Below are 14,460 nucleotides of genomic sequence, written 5' to 3' on the forward strand. Positions count from 1 at the left end.
TTATTTAACTGGTCATGATTTGTATATATGAAAGCTCATATATACAAATATATTTGTATATATTCAGGCTTGCTGAATTCTTTTGTTACATGAGTTTGTTTTATCACTAATTTGCTAGGGTTCTGCAGGGGGATTATAGGCTGTCTGCAAGGATTGTTGTATTTCATTTTTTTCCTATTCCATCCCTCTGCTTTCTCTTGTTTAACTCCATGGCCTAATACTCCCAGGACAATGGGTAATGGTGCAGAATATAATGCAGCTTTGTCTTAGTCTTGACCTTAGTGGGAATGCATTTAGTGTTTCCTTATTAAGCAAGATGATGCTTTTAGGATTGAGGTCTGTTTATACCTTCCATATACATTATCTATCTATCTATCTGTCCATCCATCCATCCATCTATCCATCCAATTCTTTATCTCAGTTAAGGCTTTTTGCCCCAAATGAGCAGGGTAAGCCTCTTCCTCTGGCAATGTTTCTCCAGCACCTTCTACTGACAAAGCTTAACCTCATGTCCACACTGAGTTTTTGCGGAGCAGGGATAAAGGAAGCCCTTGAGCTTGAAGCAATAAACCCATCAGTAGTTTTGCTTTAGACAGTTAGTTATATTTTTAAGATTTTTTTAAACAACATTTTCTCTTTGTTTGCATATATACCCTTTCCGGAACTCTTCATTCTTTTGCGTAGGTCCAAATTTCCCCTTAGAATCATCTCGTTCCAGCCTTAAAAATTGTCTTTAGGGAAGGTGACGAACTTTCTCTGCTTTTGTTTGTCTGGAGAAGAACCTTCATTTTGCCTTCATTTTTGAAGGATTGTTTTGTTTCTTCCTTTTTTCTTTTCTGAAGCTGTCACCACATTCCCCCTAGCACTTCAAATATGTCATTCTGTCGTGTTTGGGCTTGCATGATTCCTGTTTTCTAGAAATAATTTCAAACTAACAAAAATATACAAAAACAATAGTGTTTCCATACACCCTTTCCCCGGCTTCCGCATGCCCTGTAACCACAGCATGATGGTCAAGGGCTCAAGGTGGCATGCTGCCATTCGGAGCGTGTCACCTGTCGCATTTCATCCCTTCAACCACACCTGCTGGCCTTGACAGTGATGGTGATTTATTTGGACAGAAGAACCTGGAGAAGACAAGGGGGAACCTCCCCCCCTCCCTCCAGAGCGTTTCTGTGGGCTCTCCGGTACACAGGGTCAGCCGGGGCTGTGGCTCCTGGGGGTGGGGGGCACCCTTAGGTCGGATTCACAACCTTGCCCAGGAAGAGGCTGCTCCACGTGAAGTGGTTGAAGATCATGACAATGAACGGGCGGTTGAAGCTGAAGGTGAGAGGCTCGGGCGCCGTGTGCAGCATGACCCTGGGGGAGTCGGCGCCTTCCAAGCCCTTTTCATCGAGTTGCAGCACGGCCTTATGAATCACCTGTTGGAGACGGGGCGAAGGTGGGCGTTGAGCACCTGCTGCGGCCGGGAGCTTGCCACGCCCCATCGCTTCCATCCCTCCCACCCTTGGTTTGATGGCCGGCAAAGAGGCTCAGAGAGGGTCACTTGCTGGCTCCTCATCTCAGTGGCAGCCCCAGGATGAGTGTGTCCACCTCCAGAACTCAGCTCCCACCAAGACTTCTTCCCTGGAAAGTGGGAAGATGGGGCGCACCACAGAGAGATCGGGGGCTCACGGGACTCACTGGACTTCAGTGTCCCCCTCAGGCGCTCCTTACTGGGTCCCGGGCGAGGCTGACCTCCCTTCCTTTGCACCTCGCTAGCCAAACCCTAGGGGCCCCTCTCTGCAAAATGCTTCTGCCTGCTCACGATGGAAAGGGGCTGTTGAATGGTCTCTTGCTGTGCTCAGAATTAGGAGGAATTCTGAAATCAGCAAGACGCTCGTATAGCTTGTATCAGACACCTTCAACAATTCAGAACTGGCTCGTTATTAGCATCCTCTGGGGGCAGGGGCTCTGCCTGACCGGACAGTGAGGAGCCCGAGGCTCTGAAAAGCTCTGCCAACAGGTGCAGGAAGAAGCCGAGCGGGTGTGTCTTGGGAAATGAGGTTTTGAGTCAAATGGACCCCAGGCCAAACGTCAGGTTGACATTCACCAGCTCCGTGGCCCTGGTGAGTGAACTACCTTTCCCAAGCCAGAGGCTCCTCCTCTATAAGGAGGGGCTCCCCTTACAGGGGGCTGCTTGACTCAATCCTTCACACACCAGGCATTTCATGGAGCTCAGACTCTGTGCTGGGCGCCACAGTGGTCCAAGTCTGAGTGCTGGACGGAGAGGTGGCTGCCTGCTCAGCAGTCTCCTGTCCCCTCTCCTGTTTGGACACCCACACAACGGTGAGATCCTGTGAGGGCTGGACCATGTCTCAGTAATGGAGGCATACACGGTGCCCAGCAGTTCGGGGCACGGAGTGGGCGTCCAGTAAATGTTTCCTGAATGACTGAGGGACCCACAGGACATAAAGCTGAAGACCGAAGGGAAAGAATGTGGTGGCTAGACTGTCTGATGGGATCGCATTCAGACATTTCCCATTTCTTTGGTTCCTATTTGGTGTCGGGGGGACCCTTGTCACTAGTTCCCGTGTCACCTTGGGGATATCACATTTTCCCGCTGAGCTTCCATTTACCCTGTTGTAAGAGCAGGGGTGTGGAGCAGACAGCCTGGGGCTTAGAGACTTATTCATGGGGGGCCCCGTGTTCCTTATTATTATTTGTACTGTGAATGTGTGGGGAAAAAAGATGGACTTTAGGGACACTTGCCTCTGACAATGTCAGCTGGGGCTCTCGGGCGATGCCGGAGAAATCCGCCTCCTTGCTGAGGAAGTCTGCAATGCCCATGGCCCCCAGGATGGTCCTGAGGTTGTAGGCTCCGGAGATGGTCACCTTTGGGATGGACAGGTTTACCTGGCTGCTTGGGGGTAAGCAGATGGGGTTAGAATTTCCTGGGACTGGGCCGGGCCAGCTGACTTGTTTCCCCTGCGGTCCCTCCAGACCCGGTCTCCCAGCCAGACCTGCTCCTTGCAGAAAAGGGGAAGGGACAGGTCAAGACGTAGGATTTGCCTCTCCCGCCGTCACACAGGCAATTTTCTCTCAGGGCCTCTGAACAGCTCAATCTTTTCTTCTCACCTCATTCTCTGAGCTGATTCCGCCCGTGGTAGAGCTATGCCACTGGACACTGAAGAAGAGGGTCCCTGAGCAAGTCCCTGTGGTCCCCCAAGCACCTCTGGACAGAAGCAGAGGAGTGGAGGGGGCACCCAGCTGGAAGCAGCATCCTGGCCCCAGCCCTGCCACTAGCGCTGTGTGGTTTTAGCCAAGTCCTGTCTCACGGACACAGCAAGGCAGCGCCCGACAAGGGTGCTGGACAGGGCGGGACAACTGGCAGTCAGGGAGACTGGCCTATACCAGACCCCTGGCGGATGTCCTTTAGCTTCTGTAGGATGTCTAATGCTCGCATGCGCCCGCAACCTTAGGAGGGTGAGGCCAACGTCTTCTACAACCACATGGAAAGAACTGAACTCACGAGAAGCTCAAAGTCACGCCACTGGGAAGCAGCAGAATTGTGGAGAGGCCTCGACTGGTTGCTTCAAAGCGTCCTTGCCTCATGGGAGGAGGGAGAGGGAAGAAGAAAGAAGGGAGGAGGGAGAAGGGTGCCCCCAAGCTCTGTGTGGGGCTAGGAGGCTTCCCCAGTCGGTGGGCAGCAGCCCGACCCTGAGGGGCGGCACTCCAGTGAGGGGGGTAGGTGATCCCAGGAGGGGTGAAGTGGGAGAAGGGCTGAGTAACACAAGTCTAGAGGTGAGGAACCATAGGGTCTGCCTTCTAGGGCTAGGGGGGCATCCCTGGGATGGAGTAGAGAACTCGTGCCCGATCACATATGTCGCCTAAATGTGCAAGAGTCTGCCTTGGAGATTTATTTTTAAAAAATCTAGAAGAAAATGGCATGTGTTATTGATATGTTTTAAGCTAAAGTGTTTTGGCGAAGAGATTATTTTTGGTGTAAAAAGAAAGATCATCCTTCTCATTTCCCACAGACTAGGAGCCAGAATTGGTGTGATCCCGGGTGTGCAATCACCAGCTGGCGACAGGGTTCCTGAACTACTGGCTCCCTTGGAAGGCGTGGGGGCAAATGAAATGGTGAGAAGCCAGCCACAGGACCCCTCAGGTCACCCAAACACAGGCTCACACGCACGCCTACCCACCTCATCCCCAACCCCATGCTCAAGGTCAGGTACAATGGGTCCAGGACTCTGAGAACACTTCTGGCTCCCCCCATGTCGCTATAAGGGATTTCCTGGAAACACGGAGCAGCCTCCGCAGCTCTTCCCCACAGGAGGTCAAACTCCCAGGCACTTCCACGTCTACTGCAGGAACTGGACTAACCTTTCCAGAAGGTCCAGGATTGAGCAGTGCTCTGGGGCTACAACTCAAAATAAAAATAACTCAAAACCATAAAGCACAAAAACCTACGTATATATTAAAGTAGAGGGCTTCTTTCCAGATTTTCTGCCTTCAAAGCTCTTGATTTACATATTTCATTCGAGTAGAATTTGTCTCCTTCTGTGCAGCTGCTGTCTGACTCTGCGGGTGCCCTGGGCATGGCCCCCTGGATTTGGCTCGTGCCCATCCCTCCTCCATGCACGCTCTTGGATGCCTTCCACTCCCACTCGGGCTTAACACACAGTCTGGATGGAAAGTGATTGTTCTGCAGCTCCTTCCGCGGTCCCCTGGGGCAGCCAGGCCTTCCCACCTCCCCCCCCTCCAGCTTCACACCTATCTCCTTTCCTCTTCTGCTATGAAAACACCGATGTCATGGTGCACTATGGATTCTACCAGAAGCCTTTTCTCTGCTCTAGAGTGCATGTCTTTGAAGTCCTATTCACCTTCTATCCTTTCTGGTAAGCCTAGCACATGGTATACATCAGGCAGTTCCATTTGTGTAGGAAGGAAGGAAGGAAGAAAGGGCAAGGCAGGGCACCTGCTCTGGAAACCTTCCTGAGCCACTCCTGATCCAAGTGCTTTTCTGTGGGAGAAGGATAAGGGCTTACCCCATGGTCAGGGACTCAGACCACCTCTGAATGGTGTCCCTGCTCAGCGCGGTGATGACCGTGTCCATCTTTCCTTCTTCTGGGAGGACAAAGAAGATGGTCTCATTGCCCGTGTACTCCAGTTGGACCAGCTGACAGGAGAGCACTGGGTCTTGAAAGTACTTGACGGGGCCCGACTGGACCATCATGGGCACTCTCACCACGGTGGTCTCGTTCACGTAGAAGTTTTCCTCCCTGGTGCTCCCTGGGTTGAAGGGCTGTTCCCATGTGCCTGGGAAGGAAGGGAGAAAGGAGACAGGCCTGTGAGAGCCGGAGGAAAACACAGTTTGGGTGGCCGCAGAACACTAAGCAGTGTCATGGCGGCCGCTCCCTGGAAGGTCCTTACCAGAGTGGCTAGAATTTTCTGGTAAGTTGTGAAATGCTCAGAAATTTAAAACTTATTCTGTCCTCCACTTCTTGAACTGGGCTGGGGATTATTAACTCTGTTTCTGAGCCTCTAAGAAACAGAAGGAGGGAGACAAATGAGAATACCCTTGGAATTGGGGGTAGAATTCAGTAAGCCAGACTTTGCCTGGCTGCCCGCCCTCACGCCCCGAGCCTAGGGTGGATCCTAGACAGGAGGGTTCTGGAAATGGTGCCAGATGGAACTTGGGCTGCAAATTCAAGGTCGGGGTGGGAGAGGTTTGGAGAAACGGACCACCCATTCCATGCCCACGCCTTGACGTTTGGCCACAGAAGTCCAGCAGGCAGCCTGGCTGCCCAGCAGATTGTGTCTACTGCCTTGAGGGAGGCTCCTGACCTTCTATGTGGCCCCAAGGCAAAGTCAGGATGAGATGATGCCTTCAAGCTCCCATGCTCCAACCCACAGTTGGACTTGAATCCTTCCCCCATGCTCCACAATGGCATCACACAGCCTCTTTGTCTGCCTGGTGATGGGGAACTTACTACCTTCACAGACCAGGCTTTCATTACTGGTCATCTTTCATGGAAGGCCGATTGTTCCTTAGAGCCAAAGCCTGCCTGATTGTGAGGTCCATTTGCAGAGCCTTTTTGGCCCTTCTGGGCTTATTCTAAGCAACTATGAGTTTTCTTACAGGTGACAGAATTCTGGATGTGTAAAGACATGGGTGGACCTCACCAGGGCCTCCAATGCTCTAGGTTAACTCCCCAGGTCTGGAGGTGACTGAGGACCCTGCATCCCCCTGGGGGTCCTAGGTTTCTTGGCTGTCCCTGGGAGTCCTTGTGTGGTCTCTGTTTCCAAGCTGAGGCTGCCTGAGGGTGGCCAGTGCTGAGCTCGAGGCAGACCCTTCTCCATCCCACTGCCTGCAGGGTCTGTGGACCCCAAGGCCAGAACAGACCCTGAGGCTGTGCCTGTTCCACCCCATGGCTGAGTGTGATATCACAGTCTGGCTGTCTGGGCCAAAGGTGGCGGTGTTTTGTGACTAACTTGTCCAACTCACAGCAAAAAAAAGTGAGTATTTTTCAGTGTTAGGTTTTTCATCCTTAAAAGTTTGCTATTGTTTTTTCCTGAGTATATCTTTTCTAGAAGAAAATGTAGCATATCCAGTTGGGCACAAAACAAAATACAGAATGGGATCTAACCTCTACTTTAAGGGGTTCTTCTTGAAAATTCTCAAGCCAGGAGGCCTCGTGGTAAGGAAACTTAAGAATTTATGGGGGCAAATTGGAGAAAGCAAAGAAGATTCCTGATACGAGGATATCACTCCAGATACGAGACTGGAAAGGACAGAGAACTAGATGACTTTAGGCCAGGGTTTCTCAGTCTAGGGGTAATGGCCATTCTGGAGCAGATATTATGTGGGAGTTGTCCTGTTTTGCAGCACTTCCTGGCCTTTACTTACTAGATGCCAGGAACACACCCCACCCCACCCCACCCTCAACTGTGACAACCCAAAATATCTCTAGACGTGGTCAAGTGTCCCTGAAGGCGGTTGAAGATCACCCTGGGTTGAGAACCAGTGCTATCAACTAAGAAGCAGAGATTTTCTTCTCAAGGACAATGTATCCCCAAATTTTGTGTTCATAAAAATGATTGGGGGCGGGGCTTCTTAAAAACACAAATTCTAGGACTTTCTTGCAGAAGCTTTGCTTCAGTGGGTCTGGTATGATCTCTGAAATCTATAATTTTAACAAGTTGCCATGGTGATTTTTACGCACAAGAACTTTGGAAAACTCTGCTTCAAATTGATGAGGACAAGTTGAAGTTTGGCTAAGATGGGACTTGGTCAGAGCTGGTTGTGAGTGCTGGGGAAGTGTGTGGTATAGGGTGCATCTGGGGGGAGTTCCTGGGGGGCAGAGGCTATGTCTGTCTGGTCATAGGCTGTATTTCCAGCTCTTGGCCCAGTGCCTGATGCACAGCCAGCACTCAGCCAATATTTTTCGACCATGATTTTCATGATTGCATGTTTGGCCTCAAAAAAACCTGTAAGAGCTTGGGCAAGTTGCTCAATTCTTTTGGGTGTTATTTTGATCACTTATAAGATGATATATTCTACTTTCCTAATAGGATCATGGTGAGGATGGAGATTCACAGTTGAAAGTGTGCTTTGTAAGATCAAAGGCCTTGTCCAAGAATGCACCCTGGGTTTTGATGGCTCTTACTATTCTTGGCAACGGAGTGAGTAGGGGGGTACCTTTGAAGAAGATGTAGTTGACCAGGATGAGCATGGCTGAACTATCCAGCTTTGATATCAAGTCCACAATTTTCCCTTGTGTCTTATTTTTGATATACTCATTGATTTGTCTGCTAGCTCCAGCCCCATCCTTGAAATCTGTAGCCAAAGCCTCCAACTCATAGTAGTGTTTGGTGTCTGCAGAGAATGACTCCAGAAGCTCCAGGCTGTGGTCAAGGAACAAAGCATTACCCATAACCATTTCCAACATGATGTCTGACTCCTTCTCGAAGAGGTGGTGGAGGTGCTTAAAGCCCTGGTGAATCTCAGCTTCAGATATATTGGTGAGGTTGAAGCCCAGGCCTTGGAGGAGTTGGACCCGTGTGTGGCCACAGGAACCCAGAGACAGCATAGCTAAGGCCATGGAGATGCTCACAGGGGAGATGAAGACATTCCTTCCAGGAGCTGAAGCCACAAGATGCCTATATAGGATAAAGGCAAAGTCAACATTGTTTGGAGCCAAGTCCCGGTGAGGGCTTCTCGTGCTCACATCAGTATCTGGGTCCTTAGCCTGGACGGTCCAGAGGTCACTGATGGACAGCCAGAGGAAATAGGTGCACAGGGAAAGCAGCATTGTCCAAGATGGTCAGGCCCTGCAAAATCAGGAATTCTCATTAGATAATGTAGGGTCTCCAAGGCAGTGAGGCATGGTGAAATGGTGGGCAGAAGACCCTGTGAAACACCCCAGTCAAGCTTCACTTCCTTTCTCCACATCGGCTGTGTGACCTGGGACAGCTCAGGTCTCTGGGACTCAAATTCCTCATCTGAAAGTATGATGATACCTGCTATGATTTTTCAAGTACCTACTCGACACCAGGTATCAAGACGCCCAACACCAACCTATGTGTTTTACTTATATTTTCTCAACTAACCCTCACTAACAAACTAATAAAATAGGTATTATTATTATGATTTGAGGTAGACAGAAATGGAAGCCCAGAGGGGTGAAATATCCTACCAATTGATATATTCAAAAAACTGAAAGGAAAAAACTCTTAACCAAGAATCCTAGATCTGGCAAAACCATCCTTCAAAATTGAGGGAGAAGTCTAGACATTGCCAGATAAGCAAAAGCTGAAGGAGTTTATTACCACTAGGCCTCTCCTGCAAGAGATGCTAAAGGGAGTCCTTCTGGCTGAAATGAAAGGACACTAGAGAGTACATATAATCTATAGGAAGAAATAAAAATCTCTGGTAAAGGTAAATATATAAACAATTATATATGATTACAATCATATTATTGTAATCTTGCTTGGTAACTTCACTTTTTATTTTTGATATGATTTAAAAGACTGATCTATGAAAAGCAATTATTAGTCTATGTTTTTTGGATACACAATGAATAAAGATGTGATTTGTGACTTAAATAACTGAAAGAATGTGGCGATGGAGCTACATAAGTGCGGGGCTTTCATATGCTATGAAAGTGAAGCTGGCGTAAATTCAAATAAGAGTGTTACAACTTTAGGATGTTAAATATAATTTCAATGGGAACCAGGAAGAAAATATCAAGAGTATGCATAAAAGGACATGAGAAGGGAATTAAAATGTTTCACTACAAAAAAATCAATTAAACATAAGAGAAGATAGTAATTCAGAAAATGAGGGACAAAAAAAAATCCATAAGGCATTTAGAAAACAAATAGGAAATGGCAGAAGTCCTTCTTTATTAGCAATTACTCTAAACATAAATGGATAAAATTCCCCAACTGAAAGACAGAGATTGGCAGAATGGATTTAAAAAATGATCCAACTATGCATTGACTACAAGAGACGCATTTTAGATCCAAAGACATCAATATGAAAGTGGAAGGATGGAAAAAGATATTACATATAAATAGTTACCAAAAGAGAGTGGGGTAGCAGAAGGAAGGAAACAATAAAGATTAGAGCACAGATATATAAAATAGAGAATAGAAAAACTAGAGAAAATCAATGAAACCAGGATATAATATATCTAACTGATATAGTATAATATACTATGGTGATATAGAATTAATATAATATGGTCTTCAAAAAGGTGAACAAAATTGACAAACCTTTAGCTAAACTGAGTAAGGAAAAAAAGAGAAGTCTCAAATTACTAAAATCAGAAATGAAAATGGGGACTTTACTGCCAATTCTTACAGAAATAAAAATAATTATAAGAGAGGCAGCTGGGTGGCTCAGTTAGGTAAGTGTCTCTTGATTTTGGTTCAGGTTTTGATCTCAGGACCCTGGGATTGAGCCCTGCATCAGACTCCATGCTCAGTGGGGAGTGTGTTTGAGATTCCCTCTCTCTGTCTCCTCTCTCCCCCCCAAATAAAAATAAATACATTTAAAAAAGAATTATAAAAAACTATTACAAAAAAATTACACGCCAACCAACTGGATAGCCTAGAGAAAATGAAAAAAATTCTGGAAATGCAAAACTTACCAAGATTGGATCATAAGAAATGGAAAATCTGAATAGGCCTGTATGTAGTAAGAAAATTGAATCAGAATTGAAAACCCAAAAAAGAAAGCCCTGGACCAAATGGCTTAACCACTAAATGCTGCCAAACATTAAAGAAATCACATGAATTCTCCTTCCAAAAAACCAGAGAAGTGGAACATTTCCTAAGTCATTCATTGCCCTGATACCAAAGCCAGATAAAGATGTGGTAAGGACAGAAAAGTACAGATGAATAATGCCTATGAACACTGATGCAAAAATCCTCAACAAAAAACTAGCAAATAGAATTCAGCAACATACAGCATGGCCAAATGGGGTTTAATTCTAGAATGCAAGGATGGTTCTACATACAAAACTCAACTAACATGCTATAACAGAAGGAAGAAAAAAAAATATGATCATCTCACCTGATGCAGAAAAAGCATTTGGCATAATTCAACACACCCTTTCAAGATAAAAACACTCAACAGACTAAGGCTAAAGGAAACTACTTCAATATAAAAGAAATTGTAAAAAGCCACAGCTTTTTGTAATGTAATGGTGAAAGATTGAAAGCTTTTTATCTAAGATTCCCAGAACAAGGACGGATGCTTACTTTTGCCTCTTCTGTTTAACACAGTACTGGAAGTCCTAGCCAGAGAAATTAGGCAAGAAAAAGAAATAAAAGATATCCAAGTTTGAAAAGAAGGAGTAAAATGATCTCTGCCCGTAGGCAACCTGATCAACATCATAGCCACATGTAGAAAACCTTGAAGATTCCATAAAGACCCTGCTGGAACTAAGAAATGAATTCAACAAAGCAGCAGGCTACAAAACCGGCACACACACACACACACACACACACACACACACACACCCCCACATCAGTTCTCATACTAACAATGAACAAACCGAAAAGGAAATAAACAATCATGCTATTTACAATAAAATAAAAAAAGAACGATTTCTTGGACATGACATTAAAGGCACAAACAAGGGGTGCTGGGTGGCTCAGTGGGTTAAAGCCTCTGCCTTCTGCTCGGGTCACGATCCAGAGTCCAGGGATGAAGCCCTGCATCAGGCTCTCTCTCCTCAGCAGGGAGCCTGCTTCGTCCTCTCTTTCTCTGCCTGACTCTCTGCCTACTTGTAATCTCTGTCTGTCAAATAAATAAATAAATAAAATCTTAAAACAAAAATAAAGGCACAAACAACAAAACGAAAATAAGACACATTGGATTTTCTAAAATTAAAATCTTTCGATCACCCAAGGACACTATCAATAGAGTAGAGAGGCGACCCACAAAATGAGAGGTAATATTTGAAAATCCCGTATCTGATAAAGGATTAATATCCAGATTACATAAAACTCAAGTTAAAAAAATAAACAAAAATCCAATGCAAAAAACGGGCAAAGTTGTTGAGTAGACATTTCTTCAAAAGAAGATATACTGATGGCCAACAGGCACATGAAAAGATGTTCACATTAGAGTCATCAGGGAAACACCAATCAAAACCTCAACGAGATACCATTTGCATGGCTGTTTCAAAAACTAAACCAAGTCAAACCACAAACAGCAGAACAGAAAACAGGTGTTGGCCTGGATGTGGAGGAGCTGGAAACTGTATCTTGCTGGTGGGAAAGGTAAGTGCTACAGCTACGTGGAAATAAAGGGTATGATAGATCCTCAAAAATTAAATATAGAGTTACCATGTGATCCAGAGATTCTTCTTCTGAGGAATTGGAAACAGGGGCTTGAACAGATATTTGTACAACCCAGTGTTCACGATTGCATTGTTCATAATAGCCAAAGAACGAGAAACACCCCAAATGTCCATCAGTAGATGAATGGATAATAAAAGGTGGTTGTATAAGGAAAACCTTCCCTGTGTTTCTCCTTTCCTCACACATGACTGCACACTTTACTCTGACGCCAGTGATGTGGGTTTCCCACACACCAATCAATTTATCCCTAGCTGAGGGAGAATGCCACTGAATCCCACAACGGATCTACAATCCTACAGTGTAACTCAATTCTCACACTGTCCACCTGGAGGTAGTGTCAGACCCCCCAGGTTAAGGGCTCAGTTCCCACAAGATTGCCCACCCCCAACTTCAGATGCCAATCAGAAGTCCCAGATTGTCACCCTGTCCTTTTGACTGGCTATAAGCAGGGTTCCTGAGACTTTATTTTTGGGTTCGGTTATTTGCTAGACTGGCTCACTGAAACACTTATGTTTACCGGTTTATTACAAAGGATGTAATAAGAGATTTAGAGGGTGAGGTCCAGAAGGGTTCTGAGCACCAGAGCTGGTGTGGGCCACCCTCTTGGCATACAGATGGGGTCACTGACCCAGAAGCTCTCTAAATCCTGTATTTTGGGATTTTGATGGAGGCTTCATCATGCAGGCAGGATGGATGCTCAACTCCAGCCCCTCCCCCCCTCCCCAGAGAAAGGAGGGTGGGGCTGAAAATTCCAAACTTCTAATCATGGCTTGGCCTTTCTGGGACCAGCCCCATCCTGATGCTCTCCACGCCACCTACCAAAATTCACCTCATCAGAACGAAAGACTGGGGCCCGTCACCTCTTCCAGCATCCGTGGTCACCTCTACTTGGTCTCTTGTCCCTGCTCAGTTCCCTCCCACCCTCACTTCATGACTCCATGCCTGGTGACAGCCCTGCCCCCGCCTCAAATTTGGCCCCTTGAATTCTGAGTCCCGCTCTACTGGGGATACCCAGTTTCCTCTAGCACACACCAGACTTTCATCTCTCTGCCAGGGTCATGGCAGGGTGGGTCACTTCAGGTCCCCATTGTTTGGGGAGCCCGGCTCTGACCGGGGAGCTGGGGACAAAGACAGACCTGCCCAAGTCCTGTCCCCGGTGGATCCACTCTGCAGTCCCAACCTTTCCCTGCCTTGCCTGGCTTATGTCCTTTTGTCCTGGGACACGCAGGTCTCAGCTCTCCTCCAGGAGCCCTGTTCTCTGTAACCCACTGAGCCACCCAGGTGCCCCAGAGCTGAGATTCTAAGCCCTGCAGCCTGCCCTCAGAGCCGGTGCCAAGGCAGATGAGAGGAAAGCAAAGCGATGAGAGGAAAAGAGGTCTCCAAACAGTCCCCAGCAACGTTACCAAGCAGAGTGTCAACAGTCTTCATGAATTTCATTTCATGTGTGTCCTCCTTGTTTCTCATTCGTGAATCGAGGCTCAGAGTAAACGCCCACTGCGTTCATTATTTTCATGAAAGCCGCTATGGGCCAGGTAGCCTCTCGGGCCTTCTGCATTTAAGCCTTGGAGTCATGCAAGCAGTCCTGTTGAATCTGCAGTGTCCTCGCCCCAGGAGGACGAGCAAGGAAGTGGGTGTGTGTGATCCTGGGGCACGCACAGTCCGCTACGTCAGTGGGCACCGCTGTCCCTGCCTGCACCCCCCCAGCAGGGGCGCTACCTTGTGCCCGTCCAGCCCAGCTGTCAGACTCCCTTGTGTTACTTGGCTGGGCTTAGGGACATCCGTGGAATGACAGATGGGAATGGCTCTTGGCTTAGTGTCAACCCCTTCAAGGCTGGGGGCGGGGGCGAATCAAGCCCCCATGGGTGACCCACCAACTGCAAAACCCTCCCCATAACACCGCTCTCAAACACCTGGCCTCAGATCACTGCTGGCTGCCCTAATGCTCAAAGTCCATTACAAAAATTAAACAAGCAAGATGCGCATGGCTTCATTCTGGCGGCTGGGCAGGAGCGGGAGGGATGGACAGGGTTCAGGTGCTACTCACAGTTTGCCGAGGGCTCGGGCTGCAACCACTGGCTGGACCTGGCTGTCCTGGGCCCTAGTATGTGTACAGTAAGCCTGCGGGGCACCACGGCTAAATTTTGTTTGCAAGCTTCCCTGCTGGTTAATGGTTAGAGGGGGTCCAGTGGCCTTCGCCATTCGGTGGTCCCCTCCCCCTGGACATTAACCAATGGGTTTTTTCCAGGACATTTGAGCAAACACAGCAATGCTGCAAGTTAACTTTCCTCTGCGTTCAGTTCTCTGACGTTTTCTTTTTAATATCAAAATAAGGCTGGAGTTGCATCACCGCCTGTGGTTGCCAGGTGAATGCTGGCATGGAGGCCAGAGGTGCCCTTAATTAGCCCAATGGTGCAGACTTTTGTGAAGAACCAGGTGCTAAGCTTAGGACAGGGGATGAATCTAATGAGGTCCCGCCTTCAACGGGACTCCGTCCGGCAGGAAAGAGACGTGGAAGAAAAGCAGCCAAGTGCTTCCCACGGATTGTCTCATGTAATCTTCCAAAGACATTACAAATTAGGGACTATTATTCTCACTTTT

The 14,460-nt window shown here is 47.5% G+C and overlaps 1 protein-coding gene across 4 annotated transcripts; it reads right to left on the bottom strand.

Annotated features, from left to right (window-relative positions):
* Positions 1-1,087: 1,087 nt before the first annotated feature.
* On the bottom strand, positions 1,088-14,014 carry LOC131998913 (corticosteroid-binding globulin-like). Of its 4 annotated transcripts, none has more exons than XM_059371344.1 (5): positions 13,907-14,014; positions 7,919-8,319; positions 5,034-5,304; positions 2,752-2,902; positions 1,088-1,421 (listed from the first exon to the last, which is right to left on the bottom strand). In XM_059371344.1, the coding sequence occupies exons 2-5, from the start codon at positions 8,298-8,300 to the stop codon at positions 1,236-1,238; spliced, it is 990 nt and encodes a 329-aa protein (XP_059227327.1). In that variant the 5' UTR covers positions 8,301-8,319; positions 13,907-14,014; the 3' UTR covers positions 1,088-1,235. The 4 variants fall into 4 exon arrangements, with proteins under 4 accessions (XP_059227327.1, XP_059227326.1, XP_059227324.1 ...); XM_059371343.1 differs by having other exon boundaries at positions 2,752-2,899; positions 7,688-8,319; XM_059371341.1 differs by having other exon boundaries at positions 7,688-8,319.
* Between the last annotated feature and the right edge of the window lie 446 nt (positions 14,015-14,460).

The sequence above is a fragment of the Mustela nigripes genome, chromosome 13 (assembly GCF_022355385.1).
Source record: "Mustela nigripes isolate SB6536 chromosome 13, MUSNIG.SB6536, whole genome shotgun sequence".
NCBI lineage: Eukaryota > Metazoa > Chordata > Mammalia > Carnivora > Mustelidae > Mustela > Mustela nigripes.